General features: G+C 35.0%; 4 protein-coding genes across 4 annotated transcripts; 1 reads left to right on the top strand and 3 right to left on the bottom strand.

The window, feature by feature from the left end:
- Positions 1-1,365: 1,365 nt before the first annotated feature.
- LOC149732653 (uncharacterized) lies at positions 1,366-8,277 on the top strand. The gene is made up of 2 exons (XM_089882477.1): positions 1,366-3,352; positions 7,206-8,277. The coding sequence occupies exons 1-2, from the start codon at positions 2,310-2,312 to the stop codon at positions 7,906-7,908; spliced, it is 1,746 nt and encodes a 581-aa protein (XP_089738603.1). The 5' UTR covers positions 1,366-2,309; the 3' UTR covers positions 7,909-8,277.
- A 277-nt stretch (positions 8,278-8,554) lies between these two features.
- On the bottom strand, positions 8,555-13,986 carry LOC149732652 (BTB/POZ domain-containing protein KCTD9-like). The gene is made up of 12 exons (XM_089882485.1): positions 13,760-13,986; positions 13,496-13,617; positions 12,653-12,711; positions 12,486-12,582; positions 11,982-12,040; positions 11,446-11,574; positions 11,323-11,390; positions 11,016-11,111; positions 10,546-10,695; positions 9,784-9,889; positions 9,483-9,616; positions 8,555-9,139 (listed from the first exon to the last, which is right to left on the bottom strand). The coding sequence occupies exons 1-12, from the start codon at positions 13,808-13,810 to the stop codon at positions 9,023-9,025; spliced, it is 1,188 nt and encodes a 395-aa protein (XP_089738611.1). The 5' UTR covers positions 13,811-13,986; the 3' UTR covers positions 8,555-9,022.
- A 342-nt stretch (positions 13,987-14,328) lies between these two features.
- Positions 14,329-18,220, bottom strand: LOC149732651 (CDK2-associated and cullin domain-containing protein 1-like). Its single transcript, XM_089882494.1, has 8 exons — positions 17,615-18,220; positions 16,858-16,993; positions 16,566-16,776; positions 16,114-16,216; positions 15,748-15,858; positions 15,362-15,482; positions 15,230-15,272; positions 14,329-14,994 (listed from the first exon to the last, which is right to left on the bottom strand). Exons 1-8 carry the CDS (start codon positions 17,718-17,720, stop codon positions 14,941-14,943), a joined length of 885 nt encoding a protein of 294 aa, XP_089738620.1. The 5' UTR covers positions 17,721-18,220; the 3' UTR covers positions 14,329-14,940.
- Positions 18,221-18,337: 117 nt separating this feature from the next.
- LOC149732650 (protein MAK16 homolog) lies at positions 18,338-21,662 on the bottom strand. The gene is made up of 8 exons (XM_089882495.1): positions 21,471-21,662; positions 21,272-21,321; positions 20,734-20,852; positions 20,347-20,563; positions 20,200-20,254; positions 19,701-19,883; positions 18,926-18,979; positions 18,338-18,493 (listed from the first exon to the last, which is right to left on the bottom strand). The coding sequence occupies exons 1-8, from the start codon at positions 21,483-21,485 to the stop codon at positions 18,347-18,349; spliced, it is 840 nt and encodes a 279-aa protein (XP_089738621.1). The 5' UTR covers positions 21,486-21,662; the 3' UTR covers positions 18,338-18,346.
- Positions 21,663-21,717: the final 55 nt, after the last annotated feature.

The raw sequence follows: 21,717 nt of genomic DNA, 5'->3' as shown, positions 1-21,717 counted from the left end.
CATCAACATGGTCACACGATAAAGGTTGTTTCGTGATCATATTTTCACAAAACGATGATAAACGTTTAATTATAGTTAGTTAAATGATGGGTAAATGGCTACTATATATATAACTAGTTCATTATATATACATCAGGTTATATGAGGATAAAACTTTGTAAAGAGCAGAGGAAACAATGGGTAATAATAGATCCAAGAAAGGCTGCTACTGGTTACACTGTATACTCGGGGCAGAGAACGTTACACGACATATAGGCTTCTACTAGCATTAATGCATATACATAAGTAAACTTGTTCATTTAATTTCGTGGTGCGACCAAACGCAAACTATGTCGTATATTCTGTTGACAAATATACAGAGAACGCTTGATTATTTGTGAGATGTACGGTTGATTATAGAGAAAAAACAAGAACACCAGATCTGTCTTTCTAAACGACAAACTATCTTCGGTCGTGTGTCGGAACCGTTCACACAGCTGTAAGGACACGACTGTATTCAAGCAAAGCGAAATAATAAAAACATCGTCATAATGTAAAAACATTTTTAATGCTGCAGCTTATTCGTATAGTTATTTGTGCAAAAATTCTAAATCTTCCAAACTTTCCCAGACCGTAATCAGTATTGCAGTAATAAAAGACAAACGTAAGCACTTCAATTCACCAAGCGTGAATTTGTTACAACTTGTATATCACCGATTTTAAAACCCCAAACTCGTCATGTAGTTCTTTTAGAGGTAATTTGCCGTTACTAAAATTTAAGTACAGTCAAAATTAGATCGAATTCTCGTAACGAGAGAAGCGTCGAGTTTTCGTCATCAGAAGTAATTCTCTCGTTAGTAGAAAAAGGCGGGCATGGTTGTGACATAAAACGTTGTGGAGTTCCGCACCCAAGTCAAACAGTTTTCGTATAGTAAACAGCGAATATTGAGTACGAAACTGCTCGGCAGTTTACAGTGCAAAGATTATACAAAACAGTAATTATCCGGCGAGCGAAACGGTGGAATTATGGACGATTAGGGCAACGGTTTAGCGGTAAACTGAAATTCCCAGTCAGGATTTTAAAAGTTTGCCAAACATCTAGAGTTAGCGAAATAATTATTTAATTAGAGGATTATTTTTAGATGGCGCTTAAAAGGCTAACTGGTCTATTTTGGCAAAACATCAACCATAATTGGTAAGTTAAAAGTACAACGCCGACAAAGCAATAAAAATATAACTTATCGTACTGTTGTTCACTAAATCATTATTTTAATTATGTAAAACGAAAAATCGTTGCGTACTTAAATACATGTAAAACCGTGAAGTGTTTAGTTTGTAATTTTCGTAAAATGACGGCACAAGATTTTAACGGCATAATTTTTTTAAATAAATTTTCGCTTCGTAAGTTAAGTTAGACTTTTGGTTAAACGCGCCGTGGCCGCTTCCCCGAGGCTGCCATCGATGAATGTTTATGTTATAAAATCAAGCGAGTTATGAACGGAGTCCGAAGTTAAGTCGAAACCTGTTTGCTAAATCGTGGAGCACTGGCGGCGCTACGATCGTTAAAAATCTCGACAAAAAATGCTTTATCTGAAAATACCATCTACCGCTTACGGTTTTACCATCGTCTTAAGGTATTTATTCAATTAAAAACGGATCTGTTCTAGACTTCTACAAATTAGATAACAATCTCTTGATGCGATGCTTTTACTTATCACAATGCTCAATTGTAACTTTATGGGCCTATGAAAACTTGGGCTGTTAAACCTGCCAGTTGCGCTGTGCAGTTACTGCTCTGCGCACAACTGTCGGTCCGCGTGGAACAATTTGGGTAATAAACTGCGTTTAATGTGTACCGTAAATACGGATCACGGTAAGCAAACGAGTTAGCAGGGGGGTTGAGCAGTGTTTATGTTTAAACTTATTTACATGACGCACGTTTTGCGTAACAGCAGTGAGGTTGATACGCGATGGTGTGCAATGCAAGCAGCTTTTATCTCAAATCAGCTTGGAAAGCTGTCGTTTTTCAAAACAGTGGTGGATTGTTGCACAGACAGACAACCGAACCGGGGTTTGTTACTGCAACGGCAGTGATTGGAGTCAAAATACTCCGTGTGACTTCCCCGTGAATTCCCTAGCTTGATGTAGCGATAGCAATATTTCTGGTAATTACCCACGTTTTGAGGCCAACTCCGTGTGATCTGATATACTGTTATCTCTCGTGATAGTTATCATATATGTGTTTTCGTTTCAGCATCAATTAAGAAACTGTTATTCGCGCTGTACTTTTAAATGGTTGCGGCAATTTATGTTTGACGGTATACTATAGCATGGTATACGATCAACCACTGTGTTCATTCCCTACTGTAGCAGACGACGCAGCACGACAATTTAAAAACTTTTTTAATTTGACTGAAGATAATTTCGAACCCGTAAAAGAAGCAAAATACTTTTCATCGAACTGCGGTTTCACTGATATCAAAACCGAACGAACATTTTTGAGTCCTGAGATCAATCAACCACCGTTGTATAACGACGACGTACAAAGTGAACAGACCAACAAGAGAATAAGGAACGAAGGACTGGCAAGTTATAACAAGAAATTGACGGAAGGGTTTGAACAATCTGACACTTACTATTACGGCAGCATGATGAGTTCAATCCCTACGCATCACCACCACCACGGTGCGACACAGCAAGATATTTTGGAGGGCAGTGGCAGTGGACCAGCAGGCACGGGGTCCATGTACGACAACTTCTACAACCAAAATGCGATCGCAGCTCAAGCAGCAGCGGCGGCACGAGGCCCGCATGCGGCATCAGCGGGCCACCATCATTATCCATCGGCACTTGATTACCCGACAGCAGCAGGAGCGTCAAATCCGTACCTTTGGCTAAACGCAGCAGCGGCAGGAACAGCGACAATGGGTGCAGGATCCAACCCATATAATCCAGCGACTTCCTACATGCAATCCGCAACGTACGGAGCCGCGGCGGCAGCAGCAGCGGCGGGTCAACGACAGTTTTTCGGCGCTCCGGGCTTCAGTTCAGACTTTGCATGGCTTTCGCTATCAAGTCAATCCGAGTTGTTTAAGATGGTCCGACCGCCTTATTCCTATTCCGCTTTAATTGCGATGGCAATACAGAACTCGCCCGAAAAGAAACTAACTCTTTCGCAGATCTACCAATACGTGGCGGAGAACTTTCCCTTTTATAAGAAAAGTCGAGCTGGCTGGCAGAATTCAATCCGACACAACCTTTCACTTAATGATTGTTTCAAGAAGGTGGCAAGAGACGAGGATGACCCGGGAAAGGGGAATTATTGGTCGCTTGATCCGAACTGCGAGAAAATGTTCGACAACGGAAACTTCAGGTTTGAAACTTTTGTGCGAAAGCGAAAGTTTTGGTCGCCATTTTGTTTTTACAAACTTGAACGTTTAAATATTTTACTGGCCTATAAACGGACGCTATATTGGTTAACTGACAAAACAATATGATCAACTTACGTCTGTTCGGTTTGGCATAATGAAATATTGATTCAATTAGTCTAAAGCTGAAAAAATTAAAAGTACATAAAATACCTTGAACCCCAAATCACTATTTTTTAATTAAAGTTATATGTAGCAAAATATTATCATGGCGCATGGACATGTGTTATGTCTTGTTATGCATTCCATCAGAGTCTTATATGAATGTGTCGGCAATCACTCAAGTGCAAGAGAATAGTTGAATGATTTTATCTCAATCATTTTAATCGGATATTGCCTGCGTCTCCCAAACAAACCGGGTTTGGCGTGTTTAGAGTCAAGACTAATCCCTTCATGCAGTCATCATACGTCAAGTATGCACCAGGTTAATTCGCTTGCGGCAAAAACTACGCTCCGCTTAAAACTTCCGCTGAGTATTGTCGTGATGCGATTTAGAACCTCACCTAACACGTAACGACAATTTAATGTAATCGACTTAAACTTTGCACGCATTTAAGCTAATATTCCGGACGTGCCTTGCCGGAAAAAATGTTAATATTTTTGTACTTTAACGCTGGTATATAGCTTTGAAGAGAACGATGTGTAGATAGGATGTTTCGTTGCGTTTAGTCTCCGTGAGAATCAACTATATAATCTTAATCTTGGCTCGTGTCTCTTCACGGTCAAAACGGCGTTACGAGGTTTAGTTTATACGTCCACAAAAGAATTTTCGAACAGGTGCTAATGGGTTACGGGAGTCCGCTAACGCGGTCCATGTACCTCGCGTACAAAGTACGGTTTTCTAAGTACAAAAAAAACAATGGAAAAAGCTCTTTAAAAATATATAGGTATATGGGGTATTTCCTGTATAAAGTATATCATCTTGTACCAAGAAATATTAACGTTTGCGATTAAAATTCACAGAAATTGCGTTATTCCACGAAAATATACAAAACAAGTTAATATGATACGATATGTTTTTCTAGTTTACTCGAAGTTCCCAGCAATTAATCATGCGAAATATGACCGTTAAGTGCGACAACGTCACCTCGTTCGACACGGTTACTTTGTGCGCAGTCAAGCGTGAAGAATAAATGTCATTCTTGTTCATTGGTAAATGGAATATTCGGTGTTTCAATAACTAAATCTACGATTACTCATTACAGACAACGCAAATAAACAAGCTACTGGGCAAAATACGCGTCAAAAACTGTACATATTAAAAAAATATGCCTTTGGGACAATCAACGCTTTGTTTATTCCATGATTGTCTCGCCACCTTAAAGGTGTTAAACAGAATAGGGTTGTTAATATTTAAACACAGTAACCTGCAACATATACTGCTGAGATTGGTTGTTTTGTAAGACATATGCACCAGCCGGCGAGGTGTCTGTATTTATTGACGAAAGAACCGTTTTCAGTGAATAGAAAACGACTTTAGCAGGTGAATTCTCGTTCGCTTGTGTTTGTAAACCAATGTCCGGTCATTTTAAACAAACTCCGATTGCTCAAACGAACGGACGAAAGTATTTATTAATTGTTAATTTTAATCTGTGCATCTGTATGGCGGTTAATTTTGGTCATTTGGAGTTTGTCCAAAACAAAAACAACGCTTTTTATAACCGTATTGGAGGTCTTGAAGTTTTTGTAAAAAGTAAAGATAAAGCAGCTGGTACAGCTGTTCGGTCATTAATTCAAATACATTTAGGTCAACATTATTTTACACATAAATATTTTTGGTGTCAAACAGTCAAATACGGTTTCACACACGAATGCGCACCGTTGCGGTCAATCAGTAAAAATATGTATTTCGCCACCTGTGCTTAGCTATTTTGTTTCATGTGGAATATCTCAAGCTCTCCGTACACATATGTTGCATGTTACATAAACAACTAAACAGTTACGCACGAGTTAACGGTGGTGTTTGTCGGTAAACTGTATTCCTCCCTTGCCTTGTGCGTTCAGTATCATGGTCAGCTCGGTTTAGCTGGTTAGCGATCGCTATAGGTACCTGTCATGCAGTGGAGGGTAGGATAGCTGTATATTTTTCGCACGCGACGTAATTCTAATCGCTGTGGAGTCACAAGCGTGTCGGCCTTGCTTCCTGACATTGCCAGCACGTTATGAAATCGAAATTGAGACGCTGCTAGGATAACCTTGTCTCGAGATAGCGTGGGATAAATAGGATATTAACAGGAAAGAAACTAAATATGGAGGAAAGAAACCACTTTATGAGACATGAGAGTGTTTTCCTTCCCCGGTTTCCATATTTTCGGTCTAATGGGCAAATTTACTGAATGTTACACGCGAGAAATATCCCATAATTATACGGACAATAAATTATCGAGTTGCTAAAAATATAGTTTTTGATTTTATACAGGTAGCGTCATAAATTGAAATCGGACGCACGCCGTTTTATATGCTCATAAAATAAGAACTTATTTAGTTAGGTTATCTTTGCGCGTTTAAAGTGTTTGGTAGGGCGACACTTTTGCGCTTTGCTATTTAAAGTAATAAATAATGCGTAAAGCAAAATACTAACTCAGCTATATTGTACCACGTTTAATGCTATCTACGATTTACTACAACCATCGCATAAAGCCAATGGTTTTACATATATTCATGGCTAAACAGGAAAACTTACCTTACCTGTTGTATTTAAAATCAACGAAATTACCACTTTCGCCATTTTGTAAAATTCCGTTGCACAAGTACTTCCCGCGTGATTATAAAACTTATACCGCCTGAATAATTGGCCCGTATTCTATTCTATCACAACAACAATAAAGATTCCACTTTGTAATAACCCCTATATAACACAATGCAACCTGAGGTATACATTTAATTAGAGTTTAGGTTCCGAACAATAAGCGCACAAATAAACTGGACGCACTTCGGACTGCTATATAATCAGTTATGAATAATATATTGCAGCTGCTTCAACATGTTTTGCAGCATTTGAGGCGCAGACACTTCATATAAAATAAAGCTATAACGGATAACGTGTATATTGACCTGCTGGTTGAACTATAATAACTATATGCGAAATAATATTCACTAAAGCCAGCGGTTTATTGCGCTATAGCAAAAACAGATATTGCGTAGTTCTACAGCGCAAGTTTCATTTATCTTGTGTCTAATAATACTCTCGTTTTCGAGCGCTAAAATGCATATTCCTTCTGTAATGACAAAAAAATAAATTTGCTAACCGACATTTCGACACCCTAAACAGTTTTGATCAGCTGACACTAAATAAAAGTGAAAATAAAAATACACAAACAATAGTGATTCGAACGACGTTCAATCGTTATCTTATAGATAAGCAGTTAAAAGGTGCAAAAGTCCGTTTACAATAGTTTAAATAGTGGCCTGTAACTGGTCGGTTGGTACACCTGTTTTGATGTTCATGTTGTTTTATTTGACAGCTGTGGGCAGCGCATCGTTGCGGCACTACACTACTAGCCCTTCTCTAAAAACCATTTCCTTTTTAAAACCTGATATCACATACATTTTCGCGTGGAGTAACAGCGCCTCTTGTGATCATGTATGCATGATTATAAAAAACATTAAATTATATTTTAGAGCTGGTACATTTGGGAAATTATACAATATTTGCTAGTTTGGTGGACGGTGCAGTCGAATGTGTATTTTAAAACTGGACGCCATTTTATAATACATATAGAAAAATTAATGTTTAGTTTTAAAATCGTTTTATAGTGCATTAATAGTTTGTAATTTAACATCAATTTATTTTTTCAGGCGAAAACGTAAGCGAAGAGATCAAAACAACCTTCTGGGTAAGGACACGATTGAGCGTCCAGCGGATTTTAATTTGCCCCAAATTCCACCGCCTATATCCCTGCTTAACGCTGTGCAGAATAACCAGCAGGACGGAAGGATGGTATCAGAGAGCCCTACAGCTGTATCAAGTCAACACGGATCGACACAGAACAACCATCACACACAACACAACAACGCTGGTGTGGCAGGCATGGACTTGAAACATCACAACGCTAATATGTACCAAGACTCGTCTTCGATGCTCGGTGGCATGCACGTGAAACCAGAAATACAGCAGCAACATTCCGTCGAATCAATGGAGAGTGGTGGCCATGCACGGAGCCCACTGACACCAAGCGCACAACGAAGCCCACCCGCACTTGGGCACAACATGGGAAGTGGAAGCATCATGGAGGCTTGTTCTCGTTATGGCATCTCTGGTAATGGCGGAGGTCATATATCTTCTCCAACACCGACAAGTCCAGATTGCACGCATTCCGGTGGTGGATATGGTGGAAGTCGCGCAGCAGCAATGGCAATGGCACACAGTCAGCAAATTCATAATCCATACGGATCTGGTAGTAGGTCTTCCATAACTTCTCCACATGGTGCACATTGCATGCCAAACCCGTTCAACTTTAGTGTCAACAATCTCATACAACGTAACTATCCCAAAATTTAAGCATCACTTGAAATAAACACTTTGCTACAGCGAGGCAGTATCTGTCTAAAAATAACCGACTTGATTTTACATCTAACTGTTCATTGCAAACATTAAGTTCCCTTATTCTTACTTTACCTTCGTGTTTCCGACATTCCGTATTTTAACGCCAAAAAAAACTTAACTTGCTTTGACTTTTCATGGACCACATTTTTTCGTACTTATTTAAATTATCTATATAAATACCTTATTTATAACATTAAAATTTTGTAGTTTTGGCTTCATCACAAAATTGTGACAATATTTTGCTTGTGTGTGTTTCTCCTGTAGTCAACTATACTGATTAAATTTGCTGTGAGTTTGATGTGGCAAAAAATCTTTAAGCGAGAATTTGTTGCGTATATTTTTTTTCGCAGAAACTTATGAGACTGTTAGCTGGCTGAACGCGAAGTTTTATAAGTTTTCGTTTCAAAATGGTGGCGGTTATACAGCAGTGCGGATTTACTGTTTAAGACGTCGGATTTCTTTGAATTGCATTAGATTGATAGGTTTAAGCTGGTTTCATGGCGTATGTACATCTCGAGTGACGTACTAACAAAGGTTAAGACGGTAGAAAATTGATCTGTGTACATCTTACAACCAGAAACAAACAAAAAACCACCATTCCTTCAGGGTGTATAATATATACTTGTAATCTTATAAGGGAAAGCTATATAATAGGGTGGGAAAAGATGAGACACTTTTTCATTCTATTTTCTACTCCCAATTTGTTGAAAACAAAGAACATTCGAAGAATTACAAAACCGTATCCTAGCGACTGACATGGACCGTTGTTTATTGTTTAAAACACGATCACGATATTTTGATATTATATGCTAAAGGTGTCCCGTCTTACCCCACAGTACAATATTACTAATAAAATAATTAACTGAATAGGAATATAACTGGAATGAACATTGTGTTGGAAAGTTTAGCATGTAGATGCAAGTAAATGTTAAAGATATATGATCACAATTAAAACGACAGAACAGTGCAGCACATACAGTAAACTGTTGGAAGTACATTGTAAGAAAAACCAGAAAGAATGCAACTCATTGCGTAGAAGAATAAGCGGCGATAAATAAACAGAAAGGAATCACGGTACACTCTGTGTCATATGTAGCGGGGTTATCATCTCTTCAAACTTTGTTCCCTTCACATTACAGCCACGTAAGTTTGCCTCAAATAAATCACAGCCGGATAAATCACAATCCTATAAACGAAGAAACATGAAGCGGTTACATGGTGGTTGATGCGGTGACGGTATGTGAACATTGATCATCAGTAAGCATGAAGTGTAATCCATCTTATGTACATTGTTGCCACAAGATGTAATCAACATATAACTGGTGTCGTGGCACAATGGTTAAGCACTTACATAGTATTCAATATTAGTTTTGATGTTATTACTGTTGGAGGCATATTTGTGTTGTCAAAACGGTCAGTATTGCAAAAAAAACAGTAACTAACATACATGGTTACTTATGAGTGAAAACAATTGATATAAGCATGTTATAATGAATGTTGTTGTCTCATTTTCTTAAATGTTACTTTACCTCCAAGTCAGTCCCAGCTAATATTGCACCTCGTAAATCACAATTTTTGAGATTTGAATTTTTCAGAGTTGCCACTCTTAAGTTTGCCCCAGCAAGCAAACTGCCCTCAAAGTTAACTCCCTTCATATTTGCACCTGGAACCAAAAACATAATGGTCCAGTAGAAAACACCATTACTCCATAAAGTTCAGCACAATATCTTCAATGTTACCACAAAGAAAACTTATCATGGTGTTCCCTACCATGTTTTAAGAAAAAAAATGGCAGGAATTAATCTTTATAAAATAGAATGATTACCACACCTTCCATGTTGGCTTTGATACCAGATGGATCATCAAAGTTACAAGCCTTCATTGAACAACCTTCTGCATTGCAACAAATCATGCGAGCACCTTGCAAGTTTGCTCCCTATGTGAACAAAATGTACATAGATCAGCATTGGCACTCGCATACATGGTTACTTATGTGTGTGAGTGCTAGGAGAAAATACATGTCCGATTTAAAAATTCTAATCTATGTAACTAAATCAGTTAATTTTCAAAGTTAAAACTTGCTTGTGCACATGCAGTAAGTCTTAATACATGGACAGTATTTTCTATAAAAAACATACATGAACAGTATTTTCTATTAAAAACATACATGAACAGTATTTTCTATTAAAAACATACATGAACAGTATTTTCTATTAAAAACATACATGAACAGTATTTTCTATTAAAAACATACATGAACAGTATTTTCTATTAAAAACATACATGAACAGTATTTTCTATTAAAAACATACATGAACAGTATTTTCTATTAAAAACATACATGAACAGTATTTTCTATTAAAAACATACATGAACAGTATTTTCTATTAAAAACATACATGAACAGTATTTTCTATTAAAAACATACATGAACAGTATTTTCTATTAAAAACATACATGAACAGTATTTTCTATTAAAAACTTGCAAAATTTAAATAAAAGAAACCTGTTTAAGATCTATTGTAACATACCTTTCTAAACATAATATTTTCAAAATGTTTAGCTGGAAACAGCTACATCCTTGGTACTTACATCTAAAATAGAACCAGATAAATTTGTTCTTTCAAGTGAACAGCAGTATAAATTTGCTTGCGATAAATTACAGTTGGTTAACGTGGCAAGCTTAAAATTGACATAACGCAGATCAAGGCGCGACAAATCAGCTCCAGCAAAGTTAACACCCTGTAATAAAGTCATATGGAGTTAAAGATTTTTTTAAATACAAAAGTTAACATTCTATATTGTGTTAAACAAAGAATACATTCTAATTCAAGTGCTAAATATCACACATTGATTGACTTTCTTGAGTTTTATCTACCTCACCAAAAGCAAAACTTACCCCCCCAAAAAAAAACGAAAATAGCAACACTTAAAAGTAGAATATAGTTTGGGATTCCAAAACAGCTAAAAATCACTGTATTTTTAGAACACACAAAATTGCACCAAACTTAAATACAGCAATGGTAACCTTCGTAGTAACCAAACCATTACCGATAAATCACCTGAAACCTAAGTTCACATTTTCCAGGTGATGATAGCAGGGCTTTGATAACCATGCTTCTAGTTAATGGTTCAGAATATATTTGCATCTGCTGATCCTGTTTTAGATGGTCATGGCATTATTTAAACGTATTTTTTAAATATTGCTATTATTTTAGGAAGCTAAAAACTAGAACACATTAAAACCAGTTCATGTATTACAGAAGTACAAGTAACACATACGTTGAGTAGTTTTTAAGAAATTGCTCTACTTTTTATAGACTTTAATAACTAAAAACACATTAAAACCATATGACATATTACAGATACCTTAAGTAGTTTTTCTGCTTCTTCAGCAGCAGATGTAAGTCCATAAAAAGTAGCTTCCTCCAAAATACCTGAATATCAGCAAGTATTATGAATCGTTATCTTTCCCCAAACTACAAGTTTAACCTTGAGGGTTAATGTTGGGGTTAAGGATTAGTTTTCCATGCCTCAGAAAGTCGAGAAGTGGCTCGAAGTATTCGGGCGATCTATCAAACAAATAAGCTCCATTCTTATCTGTTGTGTTTGACCATCTATCTGTGTTTAATTATACGAATATTAATTTTGCGATAAAAGTTACCATATCAAGTCTAACTAACAGTGATCCAAACACTTCAACAATTATTAGCATCATCAGTCAGGACAAAAAAAACTAAAAAAAAGCTATGAAAACCTGTACACTAATACATGTAAACATTAAATCTATACAGAAACAGCAGTACAAGAGCAAATAAGAGCTAGGTCATAAAGTTCAAAAAGCGACACAGTTATTAAGTTCCTGTATTTTTTACTTTAAAAGATTTTTTTTAATGTTTTCAATAAAATACACAATTAATTTTTTGGTTTGGGTCAGAAGAGTTCTTGGAAAAGTCAAAACATTTTGTGTAAACCATAAAAGTAAACCATAAAGTCAATATTAATATTCATATCAATACAATTATAACCTGGGTATTGGAACATTTTTGCCAGCATGCTTTCGGGATCTCGTGTGACTAGTGTTGTTCTGTATGTAGATAAAAACTTAAAGCTAAAATGAACTAGCGTAAAGTTGTTCTTGTTTGTTATATGGAACATAAAAATTATAAAAAAGGAATAATTATAAAACATGAATGCATAGTACAGTTAATGCATTTTTAAACCAATCACTGGAAGATAGGTCATAAACCTATTTCAAGTTCAGTGTAAAAAAAAATAAAAAATTATTACTTCAAAGCTAACAAAATAACGAATGAAGAGTCACTGCCGATGGAATGTCAGGTGAAGGAAAGATACACAACACTGTTTATGACAACTGAGTCTGGGAACATACTGGAAGTGATTGAAACATCGTTGCGCAATAAACCAGGTGTCAGTAAATAGTAATGGTGACCATTATAAACTAACGTATGGAAAAAAATATTATTGGTAATGAAATATCCTATATTCAACTACACCTTAACTAGCATTACCTTGTAGTAGTGAATAGTTTACCACCAACATTTAGAGTGATCCACTCAGAACTTTTATGATTGTATTGCATCTTATTTACAGTTACATCATCTGTTCCTAGGTATATAAATATATTCAGTATCAGATTAGGTAGTTATGTTAGGCAAAAGCAATATAAAATTCTTACCAGAATTATTTGGTACTGGGTTTTCCAAGTTGTTTGCGACGTATAATAGATCATCATCTCTGAAAATAATGCACGTGAATCTTTATTTTCCACTTTCAAATATAAGCAATAAAAATGATAAGAGTAAAAAAATATTTCACTGTTATTGTAGTTAAATCAATATGGGTTCAGCCGGTTCACCAACAGTGGCAATGCTTACAACATGTAACGAAAGTATGTCAGGTACAATGCTGGGCATCTCATATATTTGGGACCTAACGTTTAATCCTCCAACCTGGTGGTTACTAATCAGTTGTATAAATTTTCAGCTATACAGTAAAAACAATACCAACTCCCATGGTTTCATGCATGGTAACTCATAAACTGACAACAGATGTTTAAAAGAAAGTTATGTTATAAAACAACTGCTTCCTTGGCCCTGCCATGTACAGTCAAATAAGCAACTTTCTTCATTCAACAATAAGTATTGTGAATGAATGTAACTTACTTTATCCTCGCGTGGCCGGAAAACGACAGTCGTTATCACATGGGTTTAACACCTCATGCCAGCTTACGAGTTACCATGTATGTTACTTTGTGGCTGATATTTTTTGGGGGATTTTTTAAATTTTTTTTCATGTATGGATGATAATTTGGACAATCCATTAGTGACCACTGGGTTGGAGGTTGGAGCAATTGCCGTTAAGTGTCTTGCCCAAGGACACATACGCCCACAATGGTAGCAGCGTCGACCCTTGAACCCATTACCTTTGGGTTCCACGCAGGCGCGCTAACCACTATTCCACGGCACCGATCACCGGACGTGTGATAAAATGGACTGAGAAGGTTAATTGGGTGGGCTACCTTATAAGATCAATATCAGTTATAGATGCACCATCTTTTGTATACAAGACGTTAACATGAGCATGGTATTCGGATTCCACTTGTTGCAGTAACTCTTGAAAAGTTGAGGGCAGAACAAAAACCTAAAAGCACAAATTTCAAGGAAGTTAAAATTTCAAATTAAATCTAATAGATTGTACCTTTTATTTACTTAAAATTATAAAGTCGTTTGGTTTAGAACTTTTAAGAACAAATTTTAACAGACTAATAGACGATTGTACTTACTTTTCCAGTTGAATGTTGCCTGGATTCAAATACTTGAACGCGAGGTTTCATTCTTTTCAAAAGAGCGAATACTTACATGGCTTCAAAAATATTGCATATACAGCTGTAAGTTTCTGCTCGGGGGAAGTATGGTAAAGCTCAGTGTTTACATACGGAGTCTGGATAAGTTCTCGCGCAACATCGTGAAGCCACAAAGTATTTACTTGAGTTAAAACTTTCCGAAATTACGGAAATCACGGAACAGAAACATTCAATTAAAATATTTCTATTTAACATTAACAACACGCAATACCTTCCGACCAAAACGTTACATTTTGGTAACAGAAGGAAATATAAAAAACTTTCAACTACCGAATTCTATCAAAGTACTAGGTTTCTAACAATGAAAACAGATTGTTGTATGAACTTTCTCTCCCTCGTATTTGGTTGAAGACAAATGATAAACACTTCCTAAGTGTAAAAATTATACAACCAGAGTATACTAAACAATTGTTTAATATACTCTAATACAACAATATAAATCATCCTAAAACGGATTGTTGTATCTACTGTTTACAAGAAGACAAACATACTGGCAGACATTTAATAGTGCATCAAATCAATGAACATGGGCAATTCATAGATCGCTCAATACAAAATTAATAACACATAACTTTGCATGAATAAGTATAAAGAGTAAAATCTTGTAAAAGAAGTATCTTTAAAGCAAACAGGTTGGCCATTAAAAAAAATATTTGGTTTCACCCACCCAAAAGCAATTGTAAATTTAATTTTCACTGCATAAAAATGAAGCGCTCAACTGGTAAAGCACCATCATAAAAAATTGTAGAAATTAAAAGCTTGCAATTTTATCAGTACTTAAAATCATTTGCGATATATAAAATAATTTGCATGCGAAGAACAATATATACTGATGAATTTTGGTTTACACTTTTAGGATCAAAAAGAAAAGAATGTTTCAGTAACATCAAATATAAAATTTATGATTAACAACATATTTTAAGATCTTGAGCAGTGTAGTAGCAGGTTCTCATATTAAAAACAAATGTTTGTCAAAAAATTTAGAGCTGAACAAGTTTGAACTATTGGATTATTCTTAAATATTGTGAGGGGTATAGCACCTGAACTTATGGGAAATGTAACTTTGCTTACAGTGTTAATTGCAGTCACACAAAAATATATCAACTGCTTCCCATTAGTAATGAAGATAGAAGTGAGGAGGAACATTCTTCATCCTGCGTTACATATTAGCGATATTATGAATAAATGAGTTTATATGTATATGAAGCAGGTATGAAAAATTTGATTATGCATATTTTCGGTATTGCAGAGATAAGTTTACTCTTATTTGGAAAAGATAATCTACAGATTCTAAATCCCACATTTAAGAAACCTTAAATGTTAAATGGAATAAGAGGCTTTGAAATGTTAAATTAAAAAATGTTACCCACTACTTTAACTAAAACTTACTTCAATTTCAGTGTCTTCTTTCGAGCGTTTTTGGGAACATGTGCTGCAATAAAGATAAATATAAGACTACAAACACTTTTAAGTGCAACAATATATTATTAAATGATAATATTATAAACTTAAATAAATTACAAGCTGAAGTTTGGGTCGCGCTGAAGGTCAAGCTGCATCTTCCGTGTTGCTTCAATGTCTTCTTCCAAACTCATGGGTTTGGTTGAGGATTTTGCTTGAGCAATGTAATGAGAAAAGAAATCTACAAATAATAATAACTTTATTTGTGTCTTTGACTACAGTAGCGAAGGAGTAGAAATGTTTTTTTTTAAAAAGACAGGATATAGCGAAAAAACAACAGTTGTTAAGATAGCTTACAGTTAGAAACACATTTACTTTATGTGGAAAAAAATAGGGGGCTCAACACATAGCAGACAGACAAGGTATTTAAAAAAAGATCAAGATTTACAGTCAGAACACGGGTCAAATTATATTTAGAAACTATTAAACTAAGATATTAAACTTACCAGCTTCTGACACTCGTAAATTAGGTTTCATTGAGTACAGGGCTTGGGCCAGTTCTGCCATGACTGATGGTTCAACAGAAAATGAAATTTTGCGGGCATTTTTCATCGCACCTGCATTTTATTTAACAAACTCTTTTTAATTTAACGACATTTGTGAGGTGTGTGAATGGTAATAACTAAAGTGAAGTTAATGCCAACACAGTGGCATTAAAATAAACCAGTTATATCAACTGGCTGTTATAGTAAAATTTAATAAAAAAAAAAATTAGGAAAAAAGAAACACAAACAATGGGAAAAAACATGGTAAAAGGCAAAAAAAGAAAACTAATACAAATATAATTGATTTAGGACTAACATCAAACTTACCAACTAATCTTTCAGCATGTTTATCAATAATGTGCATCTTAAAAAGATTTAAAAGTTGATCCTCTAAATTTGAATGTAAGATCGGTGTAATGTAAACTCTATTCTGTAACAAACAACAAGTTTTTAATTAAGGCTGTTCAGAACCTGAATTCATAAATTTGCCACTAAACAGCACTTTTTTTCGTGTTCCGGTAAACCCCTGCGTTTTCTATAATTTATTATAGATTTCAATAAGTTCTACATCCTGCAGCTACAATACTGTGGTTCTGGAACTTATTGTCATGTGTCATATTTTTAGCAGTATTTGAACAGAACCATGTTGTGTATGATTTTGATTTTTAACCAGCAGCACTTTTTGGCAAGTAATTTATATTCTTGTGGTCTTTCTCTTTAATAATGTCATTTGAGGTTGGTGTAGACTAACGACGAAACATAAAAAAAAAAAAACATACCAGATAGGTAAAAATTGGAACAATCTCATGCAGAGCTCTTCCATATTTCCGCACAACTTCTAAGCAGCCAGTTATGTAAAAGCAATTACTTTGAAGAGTGGTACCAGGTAACAGTTTGTCAGATATGTTTTGTAAATGCAGTGAAACAAGCTCCATTAGATTGTAATGCAATCTTTCTGTGTGTCGGCTACATATGCATTGATACACACAGCTGCAACGAATAACGTTTCAGGTTTTTCAAATACCAAAACAACACATATCAATATGAAAACAGCATTACTATAGTTCTAACCTGTACATGTCTTGAAATGACACTTTATTTGAGTTTGTTTGACTGTTTAGTTCAGCTTGAAGTAACGTACTTACTACTTGATGTAACTTTGGCCAGCACTCAGCTTCAAACTTTTCAAGTGAAACAGATTCAACAACTGCAAGAATAAATGCAACCAGGATAATCAATACATGTTCCATAAAAACCTAAAGTGTTCTTTTGAAAGTGCTTATGCTATGGTAACAGTAACAGAGAATAACATATCATGGTATCTCCATTGATAAAAACTAACAATGATAAAAATAAAATGATGGCATTGCAAGGTAAATGTTTGACAAAAGCATCTTTGTTATTTCATTTAAATACATCGTCATTGTTTACATGAAGTTCTTAAGTTCTAATCAACAAAATTGTGCAGGTTTTCCGGGAAAACTAAAAAATTTGGTGCTGGTGAAGAGTCCCCCCCACCTTATTTACTAACCACTAACCACTAACCCCTATAACCACTAAATACTAACCCCCTATCCCCTAACCATCAAAACCTAACCCCCTAACCTAGGAGTTACAGGTTAGTGGTTGGCAAATAAGGGGGGGGGGGAGATTCTTTACTAGCACCAAAAATTTAACACTGCAGTTCAGTATGTTTACAAAATATATAATATTATTTGTGATTACAGTATGCTGTATTACTGTACTAGCCTCCAAGAAAAATGTATATATTTTTAAAACCAGGTTAATTTTATCAAAATTATTCATATTCATTGTAATAACAACTTACAAATAGATTGTTCATGTGGGAGACATTCTGTAGCGTGGTTTATACAAGCAGTAGATACCGTCTCCAAGCCGTTTGGAGTCTTCTGTGAGCAAACAAATGAATCCATTCGAACAAAGACAAAGTTCCAAATGCTGATAAAATTAAATACAGCCTTTTAAAACCATCTTTACGTGTTTATTTTAACTTCGCGCAAACTCATGCGATGACCTGCGCATTCCGTCTCATCCGTCAATATGTCACATAGCAGTGTTCCCACTTTGCAAAAAAAAAACTCACATGGGTAGATGGTTTACCAAAACACTGCTGCAGTTGAAATACCGCTGCAGTGCAATTAACTCAACTTTTGATAGCAGTATAACGAGGGCATCTATCATCTATGCTTGAACCCACGAAAATAAACGTGTTGAAATAGTTAAGCAAAGGACACCAATATTGCAACACATGGTTGTTACGATAACATCTTTTCTCTGGTTTCATTGTAACATCGCGTCGATTTATTAAAACTTCACTGACTTGTTACTATAAACTAACTTTCATGTGGGGATAACTTTAACCTTGGACAGCAAATTTAGTGTTATATTTGATGTTATAGTATGCCTATATGTACTTGCATACAGTCGGACCACAGCAAAACCTAAATTATGTTAAAGCTTAACACTTACTGTACAAGTTAATAAATTTTAGGCTAAATTAAGCAAAATTCTTCCAAGAATAAATTCAACCTTGTAAATATTAAAATGTATTTTTTATTTTTTCTCTCTCTGAAGTATTGTGTTCTAATTCATATTCAATTTGAACTTTAGCTCGTTTTCGTTTGACAGGCACTATTTCTTCTTCTTCTTCTTCTTCTCCAGATGAGCCTTCCTCCATTAAACCATCCTACAAGTACAATATTCATTGTATTAAACCATTGCTTCAAATCTCTCTTGTACTCAAAATTAGGTATTCATTTGATATTTTTCTGTCACTTTCACCGATGAGTCTTTTATAAAATTATTTGACAAAAATGTGTAATCATTTTAGAATTTTCTCACACTGCCAGCATAACACTAATTTTTGTTTCTTATTTTGTGAGACAAAAAAGGTTGACAGACACTTGCAGTGATGTGACCTGTTGCCTCTACAATAAACACTGTGTTTGGTCAATATTTTTGAACATTGTAGTTCCTACTGTGGCACACTTGCATCACATGCACTGTGGTTTAAAACTGAGGTAATTCTAAGTAATAAAAATAATTTTTACAAACAAACAGAAGTTTAAATACTAATTAATACATGCAATGTGCTAAGATTAATACAAGTACCATATACCTCAATATCACTGACATCTGATTCTTCAAATTCTTCAACATATTCCACTTCCTCCTGCAAAACAGTAGTTTAAATACTTTTCACAAAACTGATGATAAATTCTTTAGACAATCTTTTCGTTATGTTAGCTTGTATATTTAATTGCATTGAATCTAAATTCAAATATATTCCAGTTAGCAAGAATGTATGTCATTTATGCTACTGTATGCAGTAGCAGTACTATTATCTGTACACTGTAATAACATTAGTGAATTTATCTCTTTAATTGCAAAAACACAGTTCAAAGACATTAAGGATAAATATGTTTTAAAACAGGTTATATTTTATAAAATATGAAGAAAGTTACAGTTAAAAACTGTGAATAATAAATCTAACATGCAGGACTCACTAAGGGTTGCACTAATTATTAAAATACAATATATGTATATATATGATATTTCATTAAAAGCATGAAGGTATTATAACTTACTTTAACCTCGCGTGGCCGGAAAACGACAGTCGTTATCACACGGGTTTATCACCTCGTGCCAGCTTACGAGTCACCAAGTATGTTACTTTGTGGGTGATTGTTTTTTTTGGATTTTTTAAAAAAATTTTATGTATGGCTGATAATTTGGACAACGCATTAGTGACCACTGGGTCGGAGCAATTGTTGTTAAGTGTCTTGCTTAAGGACACATACGCCCACAATGGTAGCAGCGTCGAGCCTTGAACCCATTACCTCTAGGTTACAGGCAGGCAAAATATATAATATTTCCAACAAGGGCCAACATACCTCAGAATCTTGCTCATTTACAGATTCAGTTTCACTCTCGCTCTCAATTTCTTCTTGTTCCATTGCTCGGTCAAAAGCAGTTGCTGGGAAATTATAAATATCTCCATAGGTTCCCTGCTTTAACCTTCCAAGCAACTCCTTTTCAATTGCGGTATCCAGTTGAGCAGCGATCAATGCTTTTTGCTGTATAGGAAAAATAAATCATTCATTCAATATTTTTCAACCATTGGTATAGTACTAAAACATAAACCATTTTTTTCACAGAAAATTAGTACACGCAACCCACTGTTCTATTTATATTATAGCCTAGATATGTTAATGTTTTAAGTATTTACATAAGCTAATTATATTATGTTAGTATTTAATAGCTATAACACCATATTCAAAGGTCTGCTTGCCCCACCCGGCTACCAATAAACCCATTGGCAGCCCACTGACCACTGGATAAAAAAGTTTTCGAAATTGCTACACAATTAATTAAAACAGCAGAGAAACTTACTTCTCTCTTGGCTTCTCTTCTATCAACTTTCTTGTTTATAGGAACTAACTTTTTCCTGTAAAAAAAAAAAAAAAAGATTTTCCAAAATGAACCCTTTATTTCTCATGGCAAATTATTTTAATAATGACGAAATATCGAAAAACTTACTGTCTTTTCATGGATAATTTTCGTATCCGAATTAGATATTGAAATATTTTAGTATATCGCTGCTTGCATTTGTGTCTTAAAAAGTAAGGCCAGTATATCAGATGCTCATCAATTTGTTGTAAAGCTTTTTCATAATTCCGAGAGAGCTTTACTTTCTCCCACAGCTTTGCAGGAAAAGCAGCACGCTCAATAGTCTTCATGTATAAATAGCAAATACCTGGAAAAACATAAAGTAATTTTTACCAGTGAACGTCCAAACATTTTTACAAACATTTTTACACAAGTTTTTAATTTTAAACAAACAAGTCTCTGTTGTCTTAACCCTTCATGGTTTGTGAGAAAAAAAAAACTCTATCTGTATACTTATTTAAAAACAAATATTTTTACCCTTTTCTTCACGTATTGTTGCGTATTGACTGTTGGCAAGAGGACATGAGTTTCTGTTGCACAGTCCTGTTACATTGTTTTCATTTTTGCAAAACCTTTGTGTTTTTGATGTTCGCGCTCTGAATATGATTTATGATAAATTGATAAGTAATTTGCCAATGCAAGATGACAGTTTTAGGTTATACATTTAAACAGGTGTCTCTAAAATACGCGAGAACAGCGCGAACGTCTCTAAAATGCGCACGAACAGCGCGAACCTCACTAAAACTTTAATCTGTATAATTTGTAAAATGTGTTCGTGCTGTTCGCGTGTCTTTTAGAGTTGTTCGCGCGTATTTTAGAGTTGTTTGCGAGTATTTTAGAGACGTTCGAGCTGTTCGCGCGTATTTTAGAGACACCCCATTTTAACATAACAATCTTTTCACCAAGTAACCAAAATTTTATATACTAATAATACTACATAATCTACAATAATGGCAAACTACAGAAGAACAACTAATTTTAGAGTTATTATAAATTAAAAACATTAATGTCTTACTTTATTTTGTATGAACATTGCTGTTTGTTACCAATAAGGTCCCATAATACCTGTAATAAAAAACTTATGATAAAATCCTATGTTTCACTCTATAACTACATGAAAACTTTAATTTAACTCCATATAATTAAACTCAAAATGAATCAAGTGTCAAGAACTATCTGGATTATGGCCAAAAAACATTATTCGTTATACTTACATCGTCGTGCTGCATGGCTAATTGTTAGCTTGGTTTAAACTGAACTTAAACTATAGAGTAACATAGATGACGTGCGCAGTTAAACAATACTCCTATACGAATATATTTGATAGTTATTTCTGACAATCAGAAAATAAGCAACTGTGCTAAATCCACACAATACTGCACATGTACGAAGAACGACACATGAAGTTGTAGTTATAAGATATCTATTTTAACGTCCGAAATTCTGGCAGAATGTTGCAGG

Source organism: Ciona robusta, chromosome 8 (assembly GCF_009617815.1).
Source record: "Ciona robusta chromosome 8, ASM961781v2".
NCBI lineage: Eukaryota > Metazoa > Chordata > Ascidiacea > Phlebobranchia > Cionidae > Ciona > Ciona robusta.
This window is presented reverse-complemented; position numbering and strand designations above follow the sequence as displayed.